This window comes from Trematomus bernacchii, unplaced genomic scaffold (assembly GCF_902827165.1).
Source record: "Trematomus bernacchii unplaced genomic scaffold, fTreBer1.1, whole genome shotgun sequence".
NCBI lineage: Eukaryota > Metazoa > Chordata > Actinopteri > Perciformes > Nototheniidae > Trematomus > Trematomus bernacchii.
In genome coordinates this window covers 7843916-7868430 of record NW_022987648.1, presented here as the reverse complement: position 1 = coordinate 7868430, position 24515 = coordinate 7843916, and the positions used below count along the sequence as shown (strand labels likewise).

At 38.7% G+C, this 24515-nt stretch overlaps 2 protein-coding genes across 2 annotated transcripts in view; both read right to left on the bottom strand.

Annotated features, from left to right (window-relative positions):
* Positions 1–13773, bottom strand: part of calcrla (calcitonin receptor-like a) — a 45785-nt gene extending 32012 nt beyond the window's left edge. Inside the window, exon 1 of the mRNA XM_034134642.1 lies at positions 13620–13773. The gene's annotated coding sequence lies outside the window, so the exon portion shown is untranslated. The remainder of the gene's footprint in view (positions 1–13619) is intronic.
* A 1130-nt stretch (positions 13774–14903) lies between these two features.
* The window catches only part of tfpia (tissue factor pathway inhibitor a), a 53688-nt gene continuing 44076 nt past the window's right edge, over positions 14904–24515 (bottom strand). Inside the window, exons 3-7 of the mRNA XM_034134365.1 lie at positions 23980–24156; positions 23074–23151; positions 22333–22392; positions 16417–16605; positions 14904–15968 (exon numbers count right to left, since the gene is read on the bottom strand). Coding sequence (XP_033990256.1) covers positions 15901–15968; positions 16417–16605; positions 22333–22392; positions 23074–23151; positions 23980–24156 — 572 coding nt within the window. The 3' untranslated portion in view covers positions 14904–15900. The remainder of the gene's footprint in view (positions 15969–16416; positions 16606–22332; positions 22393–23073; positions 23152–23979; positions 24157–24515) is intronic.

The window sequence follows — 24515 nt, the reverse complement described above, 5'->3', positions numbered from 1 at the left end:
TTGGATTACAGGAAGCAGCAGGGAGAGGGACACGCCCCCATCGCCATCAATAGAGTGGCGAAGTCCCTCCCCTTCCGGTGGACCTCCATGGGACCTTATTTCGGAAAAATGATGTATTGAAGTCAATGGAGAGAGAAAGATTATCTTTCGATCCCGTTTGAATTGTGCCACGAATTACACATATGATGTTTCTCAATTTAAAAGATAATTTTGCAAGTCAAAAAAAAAAAAATGTGTCATAAAACTGTGAAGTAACACATTTGTTTGTGTGAAACGCTCAATGAACTACATCTCTGGTCTCACAGAACAACACACGTCACCAAGATGGCCGTCACTACTGTCTTGTGAACAAAACGATTGACTACCCTCATTATCACCACAATGAAACACGTCCTGAAGAAAGTCATGCAAAGCTGCCTGCCTGCCTTCCTTTGATTCTTTCTGAACTGCCTGGTCTTTTTAATGTTTAATGTCAACCATTTGTGCAGATAGCATGAAGTAGAGAAGATCGCTAGCGTTAGCGTTAGCATTTCTCCCCCGGGCTTAAATTGTGTATTATAGAATGATCACACCGGTGTGACAGTACTCTTCAAAGGGTTCACGAAATATGACTACTACTCTTACTGTTTAACATTTTGGGTTACTTAATGTTACTTCATGTTAAGGCTAATACAAATGACAAGGCTGTAATGCTAACTAACGTGCTAGCTACTAGCTAGCTTGATCCAGACACTCCTGGTCCTTTCATCAGACGGGAAGCGAAAGAACGAGCAAGACCCATTGCTGGTATGATAACAACCTGGTACTAAGCACACAGGCATCTTGTTAAAGTTATCTTATCTTAGCCAGCGCCATATAGATAGATTCTATCTATATGGCGCTGATCTTAGCTATCTCTTAGTGGAGGAAAACAATTGTGACATCACTTACGCGACTCTGGGATTTGTAGTCTTTCTAGTTGCGTATTTTTCATAGTCTTATATTTCAACAGTTTTACGACAAACTGTGACTTTTTTGACATGGAAATGATTTTTTAAGATTGACAAACATCATATGTGTAATTCATGGCACAATTCAAACAGGATCGAAAGATACGTTTTCTCTCTCCATTGACTTCAATACATTATTTTTCCGAAATAAGGTCCCATGGGGCGGAAGTAGATGGGCGTGACTTCGCCACTCTATAGGACTACGGTGGAGAGAGTCAGCAGCTTCAGGTTCCTTGGGGTCCACATCACTGAGGACCTGACATGGACTCTTCACACCACCACCATCACCAAGAAAGCTCGACAGCGGCTCTTCTTCCTCCGCAGGCTGAGGAGGTTCAAAATGGATTCCAGGATACTCTGCAACTTCTACAGGTGCACCATAGAGAGTATCCTGACTGGCTGCATCACGGCCTGGTACGGCAGCTGCACCGACCTCAACCGTAAGGCTTTGCAGAGGGTGATGAAAACTGCACAGCACATCACCAGGACGGAGCTGCCATCCATGGAGGACCTTTACTCCCAGCGGCTCAGGAAGAAATCCCTACGGATTATCAAAGACCCCCATCACCCCAGCCACAAACTGTTCTTTCTGTTGCCGTCTGGCAGACGTTACCGCAGCATCCTGGCAAAAACAAAAAGATTCGGAGACAGTTTCTTCCCGCGGGCAGTGAGACTGTTAAACAATTGAACTGCTGAAACAATTTCAAAACATTCATCTTCTACTTAGTAATATATATCTACTATCTAATATATATCATTCCAATAACTTGTATATAGACTAGGGCTGTCAGTCGATTAAAATATTTAATCGCGATTAATCGCATGATAGTCCATAGTTAATCGCGATTAATCGCACATTTTTTATCTGTTCTAAATGTACCTTAGAGGGATATCTTTCAAGTTTTTAATACTCTTATCAACATATGAGTGGACAAATATGCTTTATATGTTTGTTTATTATCATTTGAACAATGACAAATATTCTCATGAATATTAAACACAACAACCTGAACATTACAAATATTCGCCTCAATTCAACCTGGAACCTCTCTCATACAATAATACTGTGTGTGTGTGTGTGTGTGTGTGTGTGTGTGTGTGTGTGTGTGTGTGTGTGTGTGTGTGTGGAGACACTGTGATGGATCGTTGAGCTATGTGCAGCTCAAGGCATATATGCTCGAATGGGAGCTGCCTGGACGCTGCAATAATGTTGCGCTGACTTTTCGTACAATGTCCCACTGTCTGGCTACCTGCATAAAGTCAAGTGCTCGGCGCAGTTGTCGGCGAAATGTCATTGAAACAGCTCCTTATATCCGTTAGCGCAGCTAGCTAGCACCAGATGCTAACAACAACACGTAGGTGTGCCTCGCTCGCTCGCGCGAGTCGCGCCACACATACACACTCCCTCCCGGTCCTCCCGATGGCCAGTCCGGGCCTGCCAGTGAGCGTGGAAGTGTGGTCTGCCACAAGCGGGCGGCAGGAGCGGGGCTGTCAGCATCAGCTTGTCGATGGTATTTTACACTCGATGCGCTCTGAAACTACGGCGGCCGAGGACAAAAAATACACATGCGTTAATCGCGTTAAAATAATTAGTGGCGTTAATTTTTTTTTGCGTTAACGCGTTATTAACGCGTTAACTTGACAGCCCTAATATAGACTCGTACTGCACTATTCCACATACTCACTTTATTTTAGAACTATTTTTCTTTTTGTATTACTTTTAATATCTGTATTATTGTGTTGCATTGTTGGAGAAGCCTGTGACATAAGATTTTCAACGACATAATTACTCTGTAGCTATGTTAGTTTGACAATAAAGAACCTTGAACCTTTCTGTAAGCTAATGTTACTGTGAGCTAATGTTTCTGTAAGCTAATGTTACTGTAAGCTAATGTTACTGTAAGGTAATGTTTCTGTAAGCTAATGTTACTGTAAGCTAATGTAATTGGAGATACTGTATATTGGACAAGGAAATGTAAACAAAAAATAAAAATTACTGTTAGAAAGTTTGTCTGCACCATAAAAAGTAAAGAACCTAAGAATCAAAATCCATGATCAAAAGTGTTGTTGTTTTTTGGGAGTTAATGTAAAAATAAAAGATACTTCTCAATTTCATTATCAGTATCTGCCTAAAGAAAATCCAGTATCGGGGGAGCTATAAAAATAGGGACCTCCCTCAGGCTGAGTTGATCAGTAGCTGGGAAACGTTCCAATACCCCGCGGTCTAGTTGGTAAATGAGTGACAGGGGAATAATATATTGGAATGTTCAGCCAAAGTATGAGTTGATGATGGAGGTCACTATCCAACCAAGGCACCGGATGGCCACAACTTACTTTATATCTTTACATGAAGCTGCCAAAAGATATGACATAATGAGTCTGTATGAAAGAAAAGCTATGAGAGACTATAAAATGTGCCGATGTAACAATGTACATCACCCCTTTTGCAGCATATATGATATGCTCCCACTGAGATACGTCAACATTCTCTGTATGTTTGCTGCATCCCGTCATATTGGTTTCTTAGTGTTTTGTTCATTGTTAACGTAATGTTGTAAACAGACAGAAAGTGCTCCATCATGACGTTTTTGCCTAGACTCTATCAAGCCCAGTTTCGCTGCACGTGCAACACGTGTTTAGGGTCTGTGTCTTCAACAGCTCTGCTTACTTTCCTTTTTTATCAAAGACGTCTGTTGGGAAACAGCTTGAGGAGAGCAGGCGTTAGTGCAGTACGTTACCCCAAACTAATGAGCCAGTGGACACCCCGCATCCAGCTGAATTGTCTGGCCATACACATGTTTGCTGTTAAAATCAGATGAAGATAATAGAAAACTATTTAAAACCACTTCGATTTTGTTAGGGTAACTTGTTATTTTTTGCTTCTCCTCGCTTTTTGTATCTCTATTTAATTTAGAGTTGCAACATTATTTTACTCATCGATTAGTCAACTGACAGAAAAATAACCGCCAACATTGATAATTGATTAATTAAAAAGTCACTTTTTAAAAGCAAAAATGGCAGAAAATTCTATTTCAGTTCCCATTCAAAATGTGGGAATGTCCTGCTTTATTTTTAATGTATTTGGATTTTGGTACCAACAAAACATGACATTTTAAGAAATCAGATTGAACTTTGAGATTTGAGAGAAACTAGGTTTATCGTCTCTTCTAGTTAACAAAATAGTACTTAGCAAATTGCGCAAGTGCTCCTGACATGGAAGTCTTCATCCTGATGGGGAGGAAGGAATGGGTTCAGTTTCCAGCCAGCTTGGGCTCCCACTATTTTCTGTCATTTTGAGAGCTGACAACTGAATAGATGGGACAAAAAAGACTGTAGGAAACAGGAAATTCTAAGCAAAGCTGTCCTCAGTAGCAGCTGGGCATGTAAATACGACAAGAGGTTTTCACAACCTTGTGATTAAACGGCCCCATCTGAGATCTTCCTCTTGCAATCAACAAGAGCAAATAGGCAAGTGGGCATGAGGTCATCTGTACATGCAGATAATCCCTCCCTTGTGACTGAAAAAGGGCCTGAAATAAAGTAAACATCTGAGCAACTGATTTCACCAAGCCAGGACATGGGAGCGAACCTCATGCAAACCTCTGTGTTGCCAAGGGCACCACCAGATGTCAGGGAAAACAATAACAGTCCCACACAGATGTGAGGGAGGGGACGTCTTTTGTTTAATTGAAAGACCTCCTGAACTCTGGATTCACCCGCCCTGACTGATGCACGCAATATTCATTGCATTAATACGGCGAAAGAGAAAACAAACATAATACCAAAGTATTCATGTCAGTGCTCACTGCTTTCACGCCTTCATTGCCAGGCATGCCATTTCCCAGGGCAAGCACATGAACCTACTTACAACTACGGTGCCAAAAACAGGAAAAGACGGCATACTTATATGTAGCTCATGGGGGAAATAAGAAAGAAGAGGCTCAGGCTGGTTCTAAATATTGTTAGATGATGTCATATGCTAGATATGCAACCCTTCATGGTGGTCGTTCAGGCCCCTCGAGGCTTTACAGTAAAGGAAAGATGATGCAGCACGGTATCCCGAGAAATTATGAATATTGAAAGGTTCTGTCACATGCAATCTTCATCCAAAGCCAATGTGCAGTGCTAGTGCAGAACACAGTGTGCTCTTTTTATAGGAGGGAAGATAGTATATTTGTGGCCGATGAGTTGGTGGTGATAGAGTTGTCCCTTGTATAAACCAATCGTTAGTGCAAGCTTTATTTATAACAGGACTCAGAGTACAGTGAACACCACAGGCACAGTGTGTCATGTTTCAGTTTATTTGGGATGGGAGCCATGGTAGAGAAAAAGATATGCTCAAATGTGTGGCGCTAAAAAAACCTGTGTCCTTCTTCAAGCCAGGAATTGATAATGGAATCTCTATCTTAAAATGTATAATCCCTAATATGCATCTACCTTATTAGCTGTAATGTAATAGGGTTGTTTGGCTTCTAGGTTTGTCCCAATATCTTAGAAGCTCCGTTAATAATGTTAACATTTGAGTCATTACTCATTACTATTGATAACGTAAAGAAACATTGATGGCAATAGACGTATTTCCAACTTCTCTTTCCCCTCTCTCTCATAATTTGACAAAAAGGTTTATCCGCTTGGAATCCCAGAATAAATAATTACCCCCAACCCATTACATTTTGAAAGATAAATAAATCGGAATATTTTAGGGAAAGATTGTTCTGACTTTTCTTGCAATTGACTGATTTATATTTGCAAATTAAACAGTATTTTACAGTGTCCAGGGTTAGGGTTGAGTTGCTAACAAGTTTGTTGGAAATTACTGCAACATTGTATGAGAGAGATAGTGTTTTGAAAACCAGATGAACACTTATCACAGAGGAAATGGCTGCTTTGAATAGCACAGTTAATGTACACCCTAAAAGATCAAGTTTCACATCCTTATTCCAATATACAGTATGTAAAAGCTGGAATTATCAAGCCTCCATTAAAAAAAGGCAGTAATGCAAGTGAGTCATACTGTGCCGGGTGTCAAGTATCTGTTAGCTTTAAAAAGAAAAAGCCTGCCAGTTTAATGGGAGTTTGGAAAACATCATGAAGCAAGCAGCAAACAAAGTCTGAATGATGCCAACTACCGAGTGCCTGAATTCTACAGAAGGTACATGAGTCACAAGAACAGTGTGAAAAACAACAATAAAACAGCTTAATGATAAATGAAACACACTCTTATGTACCAGGATGATGGCTTCAATTTAAAAAGAAAAGTCCTCAAAACTAAACACAGAATTTAATTAAAACCTGCTGTTGCTGCATGATTATTCCATATTTTGAAAATGAGTCCCGGTAAAGCCAAATCATCCACTTTTTTAACTAGCTTTCAACATTTAACTCAAAAAACATTCTCTGTAAAATGTAGCTTGAGCAAACATCCTCAAGCTAGCCTAGCATAAAGACAGGAAATGTTGGGAAACAGTCTTGTGGGAGAAAGTTACTAAACACTGTACACAAGTAAACACAGTACTTATATACAATTTCAAAGAAATGTCTCTTTACTTATGTATGAGTACTTCTTTTGTTCTTTCCTAATTAATCATCACCCAACCCCGGAGTTGTAGCTGGAAGGAGCTACGACATTAAGTCAGTAAGTATATTAACTGAATACATTTTGATGCTTACATATTTGTACTTGAAAGATTATTAACACAGGACTTTTTCTTGAAATTAACTATATTTACATTACGTTTATTTGCAAGTCAAGGGTCATAGTACTGTTTTACTGCTGCCTGGCTTGGACCAAAGCTAATACAATATACAAGTGCAATTAAAGCTCACAAGTTAACATATATATATTTTTTTAAACAACTGGACACGATGTGTTAATTAGAGGGCTTTAGAAATGCTGGCAGGCGATTATGTTACTGTACCATGGAACAAAGCCAGGGTTATGTTTTCAACTGCTTCCAGCATCAATGCTATGCTAGCTACGCTAACTCTCTCCTGGCTCTAGGCACATACTGTATTTACCATGTACACATTAAAGAGTGGTAATGAGCTGGTTATCAAACTCTCAAGAAAGTGTATTACCTTATCCCTCAACAAGGATATGAATTAGTTACTGTAAAGATATCCTAAAATGTCCATTCTCAACCTGAAATAGCATTAATTTCAACACAATGACGTCCTTATTCAAACATGACTAACACCACGGTTGTCTCCAGTAGTTTTTTTTTTAAAGGAGACAGAGTACTAGAGGTTATACCATACAGGAATCCCATTCCAGAGGCCTCTGGTCTACGCAAAGGAAAATATAGCACAAATGCCTGGATAAAAATAAACTGGTTCAAAATAAACTAGCATCCATCATGCATTGCACCTGCATAGCTGCTAGTAATCTCCTTGGTGTTAATGTCAATGTTGTGATGTAGCTATAGAGCTTCTAGGCTGCGTTTAAAGTAGCCTACCCTTCTGAACATGTGCTTCACCTGAGGCATACTGTACAGTGCAGTCTGCTGGGTAAGTGTGGCTAATTCTACCGATTCTTTCCACTACATGGAGCCCCATTTTCACAGGTCAATACACTTCCTTTGTCGAGTACTTTAAGTGCACTGACAGGCTGACAGCTTTACACAATAGCACAAGCTTTCTTGGTTTTTGTTCTGTATCCCAAATGGCTATCGTTTTTGACAGATTTTAGTTTCATGGCTGTGTTTGCTGCAGCGATTAGCAGTCATTAAACTGGCATAGAGCTGGAAGGGGAGTTCCATGCCAAAAACTGCCATTAGAGTTTGAATTGGTCTTTATGTGGGGGATAATGGTTCTTTAGATCAATTGGCCCCATCAACGATGCTTCAGCTTAATTATCAGCCGTTTTTCTTCTGGCCTTGGAAACATTATAAAGCCGGAAAGATACCCTTAGGGATCTCTCTGCAAGCTAGTCAAGCACCACTTACTAATCCTCCCAATGTTCAGTGTCATTCTATCCATCCAAACACTGCCAGAGCTCCATTCCACACTCACACTCTGAAAGGATATCTCAAATTGCCAACGTAAGAAATATAACATTCTTTGTTAACACAGGACACAAACAAAATCATGTATATTAAATAGCAGGAGAGCTTTGGTAAATGTCCCCAAAAATGTAAAGTATATAAGTCTAACCACATAAACATTGAGGGGCTGTGTGAGTGGTTCCCCTCTGGTATTGCCACGACCAAAATAACCCTGGAGCTCGGTCAAATTCACGGCTGTTTTAAGACGGCCCCAAGGAATATCCTCCATGTGCTCGCTGTGGGCCCTAGACTTGACCTCTAGGGGAGCTACTTGTGTCATTACTAACAGGCTCAAGTTGCTCTGTATGCCTTGGGTTTGTGTTACAAAAACATTTAACTGCTTACATGAGTGAGACACTGTGAAAAATCCTGAAATACTGTGTATGTGTTATTGGAAAAATCTAGATTGTGATTACTGTTGCTAACAACCACCATTGTCAACATAGTGGCAGCCATAATACAAGGGCTACCACTCACAGCAGACCTCTAGCCAATAAAACAAGACCGATTGGAAGAAACATTTTGCAGGTGAAATAGTGTGCATAGGTTAGAATATCAAACAACATTAAACATAATGAATAGCAACAAACAACGGCTGAAAAACATGTATGTTTTCAGAAACTAATTACAATAATTCATTATCTTTTGCACTCAAAATGATGCATGTTAGGCTACAAGTTGTGATAATGACTAGTATCAAGGGTATGAAAAACAAAACACTGTGGTAATAAAAAGAGAACAAAGTCATTTGGGACAGTCATTAACCTTGGAAACCATTAACTGCAAGGTTTTTGGCACAGCTTGCAGCAGCCTATGCCTGACAATAATAGTCACATTTTCACAGTAGAGTAGGTTAGCTAATTGGAGATGCAACAGAAATGTCTGCTGCAGACATTTGATCCCAGCAGCAGAAAATACAGGGCGGAGTTCCAAAACACTGTCTATCAGCTGGAAATAGTGCAATTGTGTTACAAGAAATTAAAAGGAGGCGCCTTGTTGGTTTATATCAGGGCTTTTCAATGTTGTTTCACCATTGACATTGCAACGTGCACTGCAAATGTCAGGCTGCATATGAAGTTTGTTGGTAGTGAGTTGGTTCTGTATTCACAGCGAACCACCAATCCTTATCATTCATGATGAATCAAACAATCCAAGCAGACCCTGATGGCCATTAACCACAACCTGGAAATTAGCAAGTAATACAAAAACATGTTTTTTAAAGAGGTTCTGGCTGCAAAAAGCCCACAATAATTTGGCTACAGAAAGGATAGAGATGACCAATAATGGGTAGTTTTCATCTGGTGACAATGTCTGATGTAGTAGTTTTGCAGGAAAAACCAATATCACAATGGTTTTTTTCCAATATCATGTAGCCCTACCCTATATCTTTCTAGCAAAAAATAATTGTAAAAGTCAAATGTGCACATAGTATGACCACTACACAATACTATAGGTTCACCTTTGGAAGACAAATGGACATACAGAGCTACTCAGGATCACTTCCTCTTCATTCCATATGCCAGAAGCCCCCTGCAGTAAATCAGGAAGCCTGTGTCGCTGACGGTTTGGTTTGCTCACACACAGATGGAACACCCTTTGAAATACCACACAGCGTATTTCCACTGTCCTCCAAAAGAAAAAACACCTCACACATCCAACCACTGCACACAGACAAAGCTCCCCCGCTGCTTCAGAAGACATTAGCCCATGACAGTTCTCATGAGGCACCTTGTGCGCTGAAATTAAACTGGAGAGGGAAAAATAATGACCCTCCATAATATATGAGTGGAAAAATGAGCTCAAAAGGTTTCACATCCCCGAAACTAAATCCAGATCCTAAGGGGAACGCTTTCAGACCGGTGCATGTGTGCATCATTGTGCTTTTGTGTAATATGATAACTTTGGCCTTGGGTAAGCAGACAGAAAAAAACATAATGTATACTTGGGTTGCCGATCTGAAACACAGTGAAGGTTCAATATGAATGAGCTTAGGGGAAAATAAAATAAGCTGGAAGACCATAAAATACATCATTCCCATTGCTCAAAAATATGTTTGAGAACACATACAGTGTTCATAAAATTGTTGGGCGATTAGCGTCCAATATATCAGCGATTGGCTGAGTACATTGCTGTTACTTTTTGTCTCTTTGTCTTTTTATTGGCTATTTAATTGTCTGCCTCCCAAGAGAAAAAACTGTGCGAAGATTCGGGATATTTTCACATCTAACTTTGTAAATTAGGGATTTATATTGAGACAAAACCAGAGGGGAACTTTCATTCAGAAGGTGTACAGTTTTATTTTTAAAAGGTTTAATACAAAAACATTTTTAGTTAATTGATTGAGATCTTGTAGGACAAACTTGAATAATGGCAATCATCAGTTGTTGTTCTTGTGTTGTAGTTAGAAAAATGCAACATGTGGCCCAACCACAGTCCACAGCAGGAACGGGAAAATATTAGAAGGTAAATCAATAACACACAGGCTGCAGTAGTCTAGTGGGCTTTGATGATTTATGAGGGGTTACGTTTCCGGGGAACCGTCATTCCTCTTGACTGTGAGTCAGGTGGCCTTCACACTCATCAGAGTTGGTTTCCCAGAAGTGTTTGTAGGAAGTTGCATCTCCCATTATAGCGTCAGTTGAGCACACGTATAGACACGATCAGTGCAAAATGGCCATTCAGTGTCAACACAGCCTTTATAATACCACAACAACAGCTCCTAAAGGAAAAGTACAAAGGGAAATCTCCCCTTTACTGCTTGACTGCAAAGAAACAGAATCCTAAATACAACCCCCATGCACCACACAGCCACTGTACGCCAGTATCAGTCAGTGTGAATGAGATTCCATTGGCACCACCTCCTAAATGCCATAGGGAGACATCCACCATACCATGGAGATCGTAAAGACTCTGAAAGCTATGCAGCCGAGACCTTTGTGTCGGACAAATGTAATAGCGCACAACAGGGCCCTTTGGGGGTTGAATCCCTTGAGTTGCATGACATTCCCTCTGCACAATCGGCTCGTGTATTTAGTGTAGGGCATTGGAAGATGTCAGAGCAGAAAGGCCTCACAGACTCATCTGCAGCGATGCCAACTGGCAGCTTTGATGTGTTCACTGTCCAAGAGTCCTGATGGCTTACTTGCATGGGCAGTGGAGTAAAGACACAGTTTACCAGACCTATTTTAACCATAACAAATTATAATTATAATTAGGGTAATAACTTACAATTGATGGATTGGAATATATCCATGTATAATGCATTGTGATAAGTACAACTATGGAGTTTCTAACTGTAAGATATATCTTACGGGTCATGCACTGATCAACAGATCAGTCAAGACAAAAAGAACAACAGAAAAATGCTGTTTTGTTCTTATTTTTGCTAATGGCTAAGGCAGCCTGCTGCCCCCATGACCTGACCCCAAAAGAGTGGGAAATAATCGACAGATGGATGATATTTTTTAACTTCTTCTAAAAGTCTATATATTTTTTCTTGTAAATGACAATTTCATTTATTCAAGCCTCTTAACAGTATTTAAATAAGTTGTGGTTGAACTGCTCACAACTCTTTCTCATATGCAGCTAGCGATGGAGTTTACAGGTAGACACTGCTCGGATTTAAGGGGAGATTAAACACTTTCTTTTCTTACTACAACTGATGAATTGAACACAAACATCTGCCAAAGTCACATGAGATATTCTCACAGATTTTAAGTACGGGGTATGTATTTATGGTCGCCAATTAAAATGTTATCAAATGTGATGACAGTAATGGGCTGTTAGGGTTCTGTCGATCAAGCATGATCATACCACACCCAAACGTTACTAATGAACTGTTTTTCAAGTTTAGTTTAGTTTAGTTAATTTTTATATAGTGTCGTGGACAGTCCCCATCGATGAACTGTCACAAAAACAGTAAATGGAGCAGCTTTAGCCGACATGGCTAATTTCCAGCTGTTGTCCCCGGCCAGATGGTAATAGACACACATGAACTGACTTTAGTTTGTGGGATTCAAGGAATACGTTTTTTTTTTAAATAAATGCATAGAGAAGTTTTTTGCACAAAACATAGTTTAAGTTATTTTATTTAGCCATGAATTGGTTATATTTCGAATAGAAATGTACCATTAACAACATATGTTTGTATCGATTTTAAACATCCGACAGTTGTTTTCCTTTTCAAATAGTTTACAATAAGTGCTTTTTCTTGCAAATCTTAGTTGTTTAAGTTTCCCAAATTAAACACACATGAACTGACTTTAGTTTGTGGGATTCAAATATTTTGTAATGTGAAGCAATTCTAAACTAATTTAAATGGCACGGCATGGTCTGAAAACCACATAAAACCTGTCGATTTAAACCATCAATCTGCTTTTGCTTCTCCATAGCTTTGTTTTCACTGTAATCAATACCAAAGTGTTAACTTGTACTGTTATGAATACACATATTAAGCAATAAGGGGACAATCCCTTTCATCATTGCATGATAATTCTGCAGTTCAACACTCAATTTTAACCTGTTGGCAGAAAAGTTCTCCCATGTCCACAAAGCAATCTGCTTTGGTTTGACTGTGCTTCTGCTCTGCCACCTCCCTAATACTGACTCCAGTTATCTTTCCTCATCACCAATAGTAACCACTGCCATCATATCCTACTCCTACACATAAACATCACCACCCTTTTCCTTTTTTACTGCCCAGCCCACAAACTTCCAGCATGTCCAAATCCGCTGCTTATGTAACCATGCAGATGATTTAGCAACCAGCGAGCCACTTACATGAAAGCCTGTGTGCTGATTCTGAATGGAGATGAATCACTGTTTCTTTCCAGTTCAATTAACCTGAAAAGCCTGGCTGTATGTCATCCCTTCATGTATTTACATTTATTTTTGTATCTATTGAATGGATGTAAAGACTGGTGGATTGTACAGGAGCACTCCTATCTACATCTGATTCATCCATGCAAGTGGATGTCTAAATTGATGGAGTTTGTGTACCAACAGTGTTAATCTAATCCGAGCGATTAAAAAAAGGTTGCGTACTTTAATCCATTTAAACGGCTTTTACGCGTGTCCATGAAGCTTGAATATACCGTTGGCCCTAAAGCTTGAAAATACCTTTACAACACCACTCGACGTACAACCGTACACATCATGAATACAACCTCTGTAAAGCAAATAAATGATAATCCGAATATTTTATGCATATGATATAGGCTACATGACCATGCACAAAGCGCTTGGATGGACATATGGTGACCAAACCCCACACAACACTGCTGTCTTTTCCACTATATCGCATCCATATGTTTCTCATTCAGCTCCTGACAGAAGCACAATGCAGTTTAATGCAGTTGTGAATGCTCATGCTGCTGCTACGATGGATTAAGGACATTGCATCGTATTGCCTGACTCTGCAAAATATGCATAAACAGTTGACATGACCTGGATAAACACACAGCGGTGAACAAAACGCATTGTCAACCCCGCTGTGTATTCTGCTCGACGTTTACTGTCGCTCAATGGCTCAGAAAACGTGGAAAATAAAACAGCGTATCGCAAACATTTCACACCCAGCGCGTCCTACCGGTGAGTAAAATCCAGCCGCAGCGCAGGGGGGTCAGACCGGGGTAAAGTCGCAAGGCAATCCCGTAAAGTGGCTCCGGTCCTCGGCTGCGGTGCAGAGCAGCGAACACGGCGGATCTCTGGCTCTCAGTGAGCAGCTGAGGCGGCTGTCAGGTTGACGTCGGGATGCAACCCACTACTTCCTGTTACATCACCGCGAGTACAGCTGAGGAGCTCCCACACTCCACACACTGAGGAGGGTCAGCCTCCCGATACAATGTGTCGATTGTAATGGTTATGTCACATTAGAGCGGCAACGATTAGTCGAATTCTCGATAGTTAATGCTAACTATTTTGGGAATCAATTTTTCCTGCAAAATAATGACTGAAAATGCTGTTTTTCAATGTATCAATTCTGAAGATGACCTTCTTTTATCTGTTTTGTGGTTTAATTTTATGGACTGACAAACCAATACATACTTTTAGACTGAAAAACTAGAATAGGCATTTTCTGACATTTGACAGACCAAACAATCAATCTGTTAATCTAGAAAATAATTTGGAGATTAATCGATGATAATAATGAAAATAATATTTTTGTTACATTTGAACGCTATTGTAAAGCTTTTGATTTGTTAACTTCTGTCATTTTCAATGTATACAACTAGATTCTAGATAGTCTATTTTGAGAATAGATAAAAATGACAGAAAATGCTTTTTCCTCCTATAAATTCTGGAGATTTCCCTCTTTTATCTGTTTTGTTGGTTTACATCATATTAAACTGAATACATATGATAGAAACTATATATCCACTTTATTCTGAAATGTTACAGACCAAACAATTAATGGATTTATTAGTTTTTTTTGCATGTTAATGCAATTGCAAACATATGCTGAGTGCAAACGTTTAGGCTGAAGCATGAACTTGTTACATATTTACCTTTTTACATTCATTATTTTGTACAGTTCCGCTTATATTTATTCCCTGAAAATGAAAGAAACTAAATTAAATTTGTTTGAATTAACACTCTCCTTGAACAAACAATCTTTACCTTTACTACTACTTTTACTTTTTTTCTCAGTTCGTCGTCAAATGGTGTCCTATAGTATAGCAGCAGTTCCATTTAGCTTGCTGCCTTTTTTTTAAATTCTCAGGGTCCTGCCGTTTTCAAAATGCACATGAAATAACAATGAAAACATGGATTTAGTTTTAGTTTTTTTGAAGTTATGTATTAATTCAGAATATTAGAAGCTAAGAAACTCAAATTGGTAACAAAATGGGAAATAAAGCAGATAACTCCGGAGGAAAGATTGTTGAACTTTAATATATATATATACTCTTACATTTCATTACAGCCATTATAATAAAAAGATATAGTAAAGTGACAGTGCTGAAAACCTCTTTGAAAACGTACTTTACACAACACCGCCCCCTTCTGTTTTTTCTTACCAACAACACCAGCAGGAGAGCCACAGTGATTTACAAAACTGCATAATATTGATTAAAAAGAAAAAAGAGTTCATGTTAATTCCGACCAAAATAAAGCAGTCATTACCTTGTTCACAACGATTTATAGCTGTGAGGACATCTTGATGAATCTGTGTGCCTGACATCATTCCATATCCTGTTGTGGTTGATCCTAGAATACGGATAGCCAGCAGTTTAATCTGCTAATGCTGCTGTTCAAATTGATTAACAATAGCAATACCCTTGAACACAAACATCACGCACTATGCACACACAATATATACTGTAAGCAGAATAAGCATTCATGTTATTGAACGAGAATAATGCTTAAACTTTGGCGTTTCCCACAAAAAAAGATATCAGTATGATTATAACAGTATGGAAGACCGGAGAGGCAAAACAAATTGGTTATCAACTCTCTAAGTCTTAATTAAACAGATGTTTCTTCTGCGTTTGTGAAGAAACATTATGACAGGCAAAAACATTTTGCAATATAACATTTAAATAGGACTGTATATTCGTTGCGTTATATAGTGCATGGAGAAGTTGAAACTCAGAAAAATGACACAATATAACGTTTAAAAACAAGCATTGATACACACAGCATCAGTGTTGAGATCAGCAAGACAAATGTGTCCTTGTCAAGATTAAAACAAAGTAAATAAAGATTATAATTGCATTCAAACTCTACGAGGGAATTCGGTACAATACATGACTTTTATACAAGTACTGCACCCATAGAAAACAATAGATATGATTAAAGCTAGACTTAACATATGGACATAAATACAGGTGGCTCCACAGTGTTGCAGGATCTAATTCAGAGCCAAGTGTTCAGACTGAGCGATTCACGATGCTGTTCAGGTTTTTCTTCCTTATCCGAATCGTCCCCCTCCCATGAGCTGCAACAGAACGAAAATATATCGTATTAATTCCATGATTCTTTACCAAAGATTTTCTTGAAGAAGCTAATCTGATTAATATCCTATCAAATTGAATATTTTTGGGTTTGGACTTAAAGAACAAGCCCTTTAAAAACATAAACTTTGAGAAACTGGGATGTACATTGTAAAATGGTTTCTGATATTTGAAAGACCAAACAATTGATCAACAAATCTAGAGTAATTACAACATACAATTTTTTTTAATCTTTAGTGAAATATGTATGATAGTGTAAAACTTTATTTTGTTTTTGTTGTTTTGAACTAAAAAACGTACAAAAATAATATTCTACAATTGAACATGTTAACTGAAGGTGCATGTCATTTCTTTAATAATACTAAATAATTAACTCCAATTCAGTTTTTATAAAATGCATTTTGAAAATGCTAATACATTAAATAACCGTACCCTTTCTGCGTTTGATGCACTTGATGATACAGTCTTTCCGGGACTGGAAGTTGTTCTCGTTCCCCTCGCAGCCGCTGTAGTGGAATGCGTGGCATCTCTTGGTCTTAGAGTTGAAGGCAAACCTCTTCTCCGCCCCATCACATGTTCCCCTTTCCACCGGACTAAAGCACAGGTCTGTAGGCTTCACCTCTGTAAATCAGGAGTCAGAGACAGAAAAGTTCATATATTGAAATTAGGACTGCATACACTAATCCTAACCCTAACCCTTTTCTAACCTCAGAAGCAGCTTCAAGTTGTTATGCTCTGCAGGTCTGGAATACAATCCAGACTCAGATGTCTTTTTAAATCATGTCTAAAATCATTTCTACCTACCAGTGCTTTTTCCAGAGATAATTTAACAACATTTTCATATTATACTTCTGCACCTCTTGCAGCATTATCTGTATTGACAATGACCATTTTAACTACCCTTAATGTCTTTATTTATTGTCTTCTTTTCATTTTGCTTTATTTAAGTTTTCTTGTGTGCTAATGATAATGTAAAACACTTTGAATTGCCTTTGTATTTGAAATGTACCATATACTATATATAAACTAACCAAGAAAAAAAGGATGACAAAATAAATATTAAAATAAACCAGGCTTCAAAAGCATTTATGCTTCCAAAATCATAAAAGCTGTGTTAATATGGGGAGACTATCCTGCTAAACAAAATGTATACGTAGCATAGAGATAACATTCCCATTGCTTGTTTGTCAAAGGAGCCCTTGCAATGCTAACTTATGGGTCGGCCTACACCACTCTATTAAATACCCAAGGAAGCCCTGTGTCAAGTGTGAAGTTGTTTAGATGAGTGGTTCTCTAGAAATGGCCTGCAGCAATGCCAGAGGCCAGGGAAATGGCCAAACAGACACTGCATTAGTCTATGAAATGTTATATCATGATTTACTTGGATCTCTTGGATCCGTTCCATCTTTACTAAGGAGTCATGAAGGAGGCGGAGCACCTAAAGAAGACTCATGTTTCTTTTCATCTACATTTGCTTAGCTTTTAACTCCACACAGGCTCATCTCCTCACCATAAGCTTCAGTCTGGCTTTGGAATATATTTTTATCTGGAGGCTCTCAGACTAAAATTGAAAGATTGGAAAAAGAGAGTTGTTATCATGGCTTCCCACAGGGTGGTGTTAGCTATCCTCTTTGATTTATTCTCTAGCTGGCTTCATGGTGAGGCACACAGGGAAGCTTGTTAGCATCCATGAGTGCTCTTTTCCAAAACTGCAGGACACATATTTACATACAGGCAAACACTACTGCTAAGGCCCTATACTAAGACCCCATTTACATGGGAACGCAAACGAAGATGAACCGAATTCGATATCAAAAAAGTCTTCCGTTCACACGCAATCGGCTCAATAAACGTGTCCGTTCACACGAGACCGCTCGACCCGCTGGAGACGCTGTAGTACATGTACTTGTATGGTTTAGGCCCAAAATACATGTCTGACCTACTGCTAAATTATGAACCATCCAGAACTCTCAGGTCTTCAGGGACTGGTCAGCTTTCTGTCCCCAGAGTCAGAACTAAACATGGTAAAGCAGCGTTCAGTTATTATGCTCTAAATATCTGGAACAAACTCCCAGAAACCTGCAGGTCCGCTGCAACTCTTACTACTTTTAAATCCAGGCTGAAGACTTTTCTTTTTGCCGCTGCTTTTAATTGAACTATTCACATCTTAAACTGCACTGTAACTTTTATCCATGTATTTTTTCTTTTAATGTTTATTTTATTATCTTTTCTTTTTAATGACTGATTTTAAATGCCATTTTCTTAATGTCTTCCATTTTTGTAAAGCACTTTGAATTGCCTTGTGTTGAAAGGTGCTATATAAATAAACTTGCCTTGCCTTGCCTTGCCTTACATATGCCTGGCCTGTAAGTGGCGCTGTACTTCCGCCACAAAATACACCAAAAGCAGCGAAGAAGACCCCCGAGCATGGTTGCCATGTTGCCTGGTTGCCCTTCTGTTTATTCTCCACGGTGGATTTAGCAACATGTAGTTCATGTAGTTCTCTATGTCCACTTGTTGCTGATGGTTGTGGTAGAGGAGCTGTAGATTTTGCACTAACATCTGTAGCATGGTCAGTAGCAGTAGCTACTGACCATGCTACAGCAGTGAGCAGCAGAGGTGGGGAGAGGCGGGGCTATGGCTTCATTGTTATCAGGAAAATGATCGTATAGGACGTACACACTGAGCCGTTTGGCCCCCCAGAGCGTTCCGTCCGCAGATCTATCCACCTTGGGACCCGTTACCGTTTGAGGGGTCCGTTTCAGCGGGTCCCTTACGGCCTCGTGTGAACGAACGGGCTATACGAAAGAGAAAAGTAGCAGATACAACCCGAACCGTATCCATGTAAACGGGGCCTAAATGTATTACTAATTTGTTGGGATCAACTTGCATCTATTTCACCTAATGATCTTAACTATCCATCAATATTGATATTATTATTATTATTGATTATAATTATTTAAGAATGTTATACAAGAAGAAATCCTCTGCACTTCACTTCAATGAGACAACAATCACCACCATGATATCCAGTGACGACTGGTCATTAGGGGCAGGTGGGGCAAAGCCCCACCTATTGTCAGCAGAAAGTATTAAAAATAATGATTACAAAAAAATGCAAAAAATAAATAAATACAAAATATATAAAATATATTTTAAGATCATGTTTAATCATCTGATTCGTCTGTACATTGCTGTTTTAGTCTGTGTTCTTCTAATTAGTGTCTACAGTGTGTGCCTATTGAGCTGTTTAGAGCCATGTGGGACAAAACCCGATCATGCCCCTCCCTCTCACTGTCTAACTGAATGGTGACTGTAAAAACTACACTGCGCATGCTCAGAGTATTTTTCTATTTAATGTGTGTGGCAAAATAATAATGACCAGAGGGGCACTGAGCTGCCATCCCCACCATACGTCATCTCACATAATTCAGAGCTGATTGGCTGTAAGTACGTGTGCCGCGAAAAGTGTGGTGTGTGAAGAGGAGACGAGAGAGCTGCAGTGACGCGTCCTAAAACCCGGAAGTAAGCTGCGCGTGGCTTCCCTCGACAAAAAAGCAATGAGATTTCTCCATAGGATTTTAGAAAATAGCTCGAAATAAGATCTGTGGGAAACGTACCTGTTAGATAAATGCACGTTTTGTTCAGCCGGATAATATCCACATGTCTACCCTACTTTTATAATTTTTTAATCATAAATCTATCGATTAGATTTATGATTCGACTTTTGAAACTACAAGAAGATAAGGAGGACTTTTACAAAAAAGTAATAGAGATTTTTGTCCAGAAGGATAGGCAAATGGACTTCATCTTCAAATCAAGGTAAGACCGCAATTTTATTGAAAATGGGATCTTACTAAGACAGAACAATTCAATATTTAAATGATAAAATTACATTTTTTGGGTATCCTTATGTTGAACTGTCTGTTTAAAATGAATCGAAGCATCAGACAAAAAAAGCTTTTGAAAATAATATTATATTTTGATTTAAGTCAAAATATAATATTTGTAAACCTGAAGAGTCAGTGCCTCACCAGCCATGAACCTCACTGCACGTCACTGCAGAAGCTTATATATAGACATCTACATTTTTTGTGCCCCACCACTTTTGTACATATAAAAACGCCACTGACGATATCTGAGGGAGAAACTGGAAAGCTTATTAAAATATAATTTACCAAAGTTTTTGTATCATGAACATAAATTGGGCTGTTAATTTGTTTTGCTCTAACCCTAACCCCAATCCCAAGACCGAGAAAAACACATATTTTGATAAACCATAAATCCACATTGGTTGGTTGAAATGAAACATCACATTGGAATTTGAAAAACCAATGGAGGGTTATTTCAGGCTTTCAGTTGGTATTTGATTTATTATGTTCCTTAAAAAATGTTTTGTCAAAAAACATTCAATACATTTTTTTCAGCCTGCAAGAATTTCACAAGCTTGAATACATTTTTTGAATACCATTTCACTGAAAATCCATTAAGAATTCTACCAAATTCAAAACTGCACAATGTCGAAAAACTTTTATTCTAAGAAAGGGCCAGATGAAAATTGATAGTTGTGGTAGCGGAATCAAATCCTTAACTCAGAGCTGCTTTAGCTTGTTATGCAATTATGATCTATAGTCACACAGCTCGAAAATACAGCTTTTCCCAATGGCACTGAGAGTGTACGTCATTGTATAACCACAAGATGTCAGTATTTTATTTCAACATAGAATATATGCTTGGCGGACCACCATCATACTCAGGATACTGTTTATGACAATTATCTAATGCCTTCAAACTTTAAATGCCCCAATTTAATTTCAGCAGTAAAAAAATCATCTGATATTGATGACTGATATGAATTGTTAAAAATATATCCTCTAAATCTGTCAAATGTAAGTTCTGGAGGTGTTTTACTTTGATGCCAGCATTGTTTCTGAAATATATTATTGTGCTGGAGATCTCATGGCGGAAATAAAGAACATAGACTGGTAGCGGAGGCAGCACTAAGGCGAACTTATCCTGAATCTTCCCCTCACTATATTTCCTGACAAGAAGGAAATTGGATTCTTAAAAATTATAACTCTCTTGAATGAGTTCAGGGAAGCAGTCCAGGTGCGTGCTCTCTTGTTGGGTACAAAAGAGCCCTGAACGATGATATATATTCCCTTACTACTAATTCACCAAACAAATTGTAAGTGGGAATACGTAACAAATTGTAGGAAGGAGACGCTACAGTATGCATTTCGATGTTGCCCTTTGCCTCGCACTGCGGAAGTAATTTTGCAAGCTGTCTACCATCTATGCATCACTGCAGCTGGAGTTATTATTTTATTACAGTGAAGTTATTGGCAAGACACAATGGTTAATTAAAAGAACTGGAGCTTAATTGGAGTTATAAACATAACTGAGAAATTCAGCATGGACTGGTTGCTACTCTGAAGACAGGATGATAGATTTGATTTTGCTTAACAACAGTTCATGTATCCAAAATGTCTGCTGCTCTGGGACTTCTGTTATGAATTATCACAGCATGTACTGCTTCAGGCTTTCTGCCTCGCTGTCTACATTAATGTGATGAGACAGAAAAAGGACATCTCATCTTAAAACATTTCAGAAATCTTCAAGGTGAATGGATTTAAAAACTGTTATCAGCAACTCAGTATAATTAATAATAATAATTCCTTACATTTATTATAGCGCTTTTCCAGATGCTCAAAGCGCTTTACAAATACACACATGTAACGGTCATGTACTGTGGACAATACCCACAGGAGCAAATTCAGGTGAAGTGTCTTGCCCAAGGACACAACGGCCTGACGCAGTGGCGGGTTTTGAACTGGAGTTCCCCAACACCACCCTTGATCTGATGATAAACACACAGCCCACTGCGCCACTCCGTCCCGTCCCAGTATGCTTATATCTGATTGAATTATTTCCTTTTGTGCATTATCCCCGGATGACAGGTAATCTAATTTCGAACATAAGCGCCTGCAGATTAATTCCATACAAAGTTATGATACACCACATTTAGGCAAGATACAAGATGAATAAATCCCTGTTTTGGCTATCTCTGCCGCCATCTTGACTGGACAATTGTGTGCGATTCAACTCTTCTTTGTTTGGGAGGTGAGAGAGAAGCACACCTGGTGGAAATCACTGAATAATCTTTCGTGTTCAGATAGAAAGCAGCAATAATGTTTTCCTTAAATCTAATGCAGGATTGTTTTGCAGTCCTAATTGCTAAACACTGCTAATGTACCAACTGTACAGATGTTAGCTGTAAGCTAGCTAGTAGCGCATGCACCAGCTGTGTGTGTGTTTTTTGTTATGTTGATATATATTATTTCTTACCTTTTGGCTCTGGATTAGTGACATTTGCTTGCACCTGAGGTTCAGCTACAGTTGATTCCCCTGAGAAACAAAGTCATATGTCAAGGGATCTGTCGTTTGTCATAATAGTTAGCTTAGCATGAAGACTGCATGCAGACAAAAAAAAATGTTTATCCATCTGCCCAACACTTCCATGTACCAACTCTACCATGTTTCATGGCAATTTCAATCTCGCTTCAACTACATGCAAACTTTTGTCTGTCAAGCTGTTGTTTGATTCTCTAACAAGACATCTGGTATCCCTTGCCAGTCTTTATGCTAAGCTATGCTAATTGGCTGCTGGCATGAGATCCATACTCCATCCACAGAGAGACATACTTGGTATAGCTCTTTTACAATGCATTACATTTCATTGAGCTGATGCTTTTATCCAAAGCAACTTACAATATTTAGAATAAACCATAAAGATACAAACTCAGATCAACAACAAAACTGCAGATACATTTAGTATGTAAGAGTAATTGGACTGAAAGCAGATAATTCAAATTACACATGATTGCAAAACTACACTTTTTAAAATGTGTTGGATTGATTTACTTGAACACACAAACCAGTTTTTGATTGAAAGAAGTTGATCTGATAAAGAATTCTTAGAATGATATTGAAAATGATATTTTACTAGTTTAATTCTGTGTTTTAGACAAGAACAACAAGTATCAACACTTTTAGTTGAAGGATAGCGTGGTGTACATTCAGTCCTACCAGTTATCCTGGTCGGCTGCACAATGTCAGATCTTCTCGCAGACATTATGTGGCCTTCTGGTGCCTCAGTGGGTTCTGCTATATTGACGAAAAGAAATAGAAAAAGTACCATCAAAGAACATCTGTCTCCACAGCTATCTATGAAACATGAATCAAAGGAATTCATGCCTATATTTAGAACAGATTTAATTAAATCCGGATGATCAATCATCATTAAAGCAAGATTAATCTCATCAGTGTCAGACTGGAAAGGGTGTTCTGCAAACACATATAAAATACTAATAAAACCAGTTAATAAAATTGTTATTTAAAAAAAAAAGAAGCTTTTCCATCGATTTTCAGTACATGGGCTGTTTGCAGAATTGGTCACACTCGAGCAAATTACTCGTTATTTTCTGCGACTATAGTGTGGAATAATTGAGTGTGCCTTGGCCACTTTAAAACGATTCAAATGCTAAATCAAGGTGGGATGTGATTTCATGGTCAGCTAAGACTCATTCAAAAGTTAATTTTCAGACAACTATTTCGATCATGTCACCAATACGAAATGAGTTTGGCTTGTTGTGCAGCAGCTGTGAAGCCAGAGGTATAAACTAAACCTTGCATGCCTTTGAGGTAATGTCAGCGAAATAAAATATTTTCTGTCACAGCTTACTTATAAGGTTTAGGTGTAGACACTTTGGTTCTTATTAGGCCTTAGAGTAACACGTTTATTTTTCCTCTTTTGAGATACAGTCAATTTCCCACCACATGACAATGTCTTTGGAGCATTCAGAGCTGCTGGACACAATACCTGTCCAGATGTAATTATTGTTTCGGAATATAACCTAATAATGTGGGTGTTTGGACAGCTTGGCTGTTTGCCCGCCTTTACTGTAAAAGGATTAAAAGTTCAATCTGGCCTACCTGGGTTCTGACATTTGGCCTGGCAGTCCGCCATGCTTCTGAAGTTGTTGGCATTGCCAAAGCAGCCGCCGTAAAATAAATGCTTGCACTGCTGACTCATGCTGTCGAAGAAGTATCGCGTCAGGAGTCCTCGACAGGGACCAGGAGCCTCGGGTAGGTGACACGGGCTCTTGTCATCTAGGAAAGAGAGAGGCAGAAAAATGTTTAGCAACTAAGAAAATAATCGATGAATTATTGTGTCTGTCGCTTAATAAATAAATAGTAAATATCACATTTAAGTGCACAGCAGCTCATGGTTTTACCTTGTCTTCAACCTTGGGCTGAAATATAACTTTTCTGCTGAGTTATTGAACTTATTGATATAACTTTCCTTTTCCTTATGTTATTTGGACAAAGTCAGGCACAGTTCTTCACTAATTTAACCCTAACCCAGGTTAAAAAACAATTGTAGACTTGAATATTTGAATATGTTGACATTACCTGCTTGGCCCACTATCCAGCCAATCTAATTGGCTAAATTAAGAAATGTATTGTTG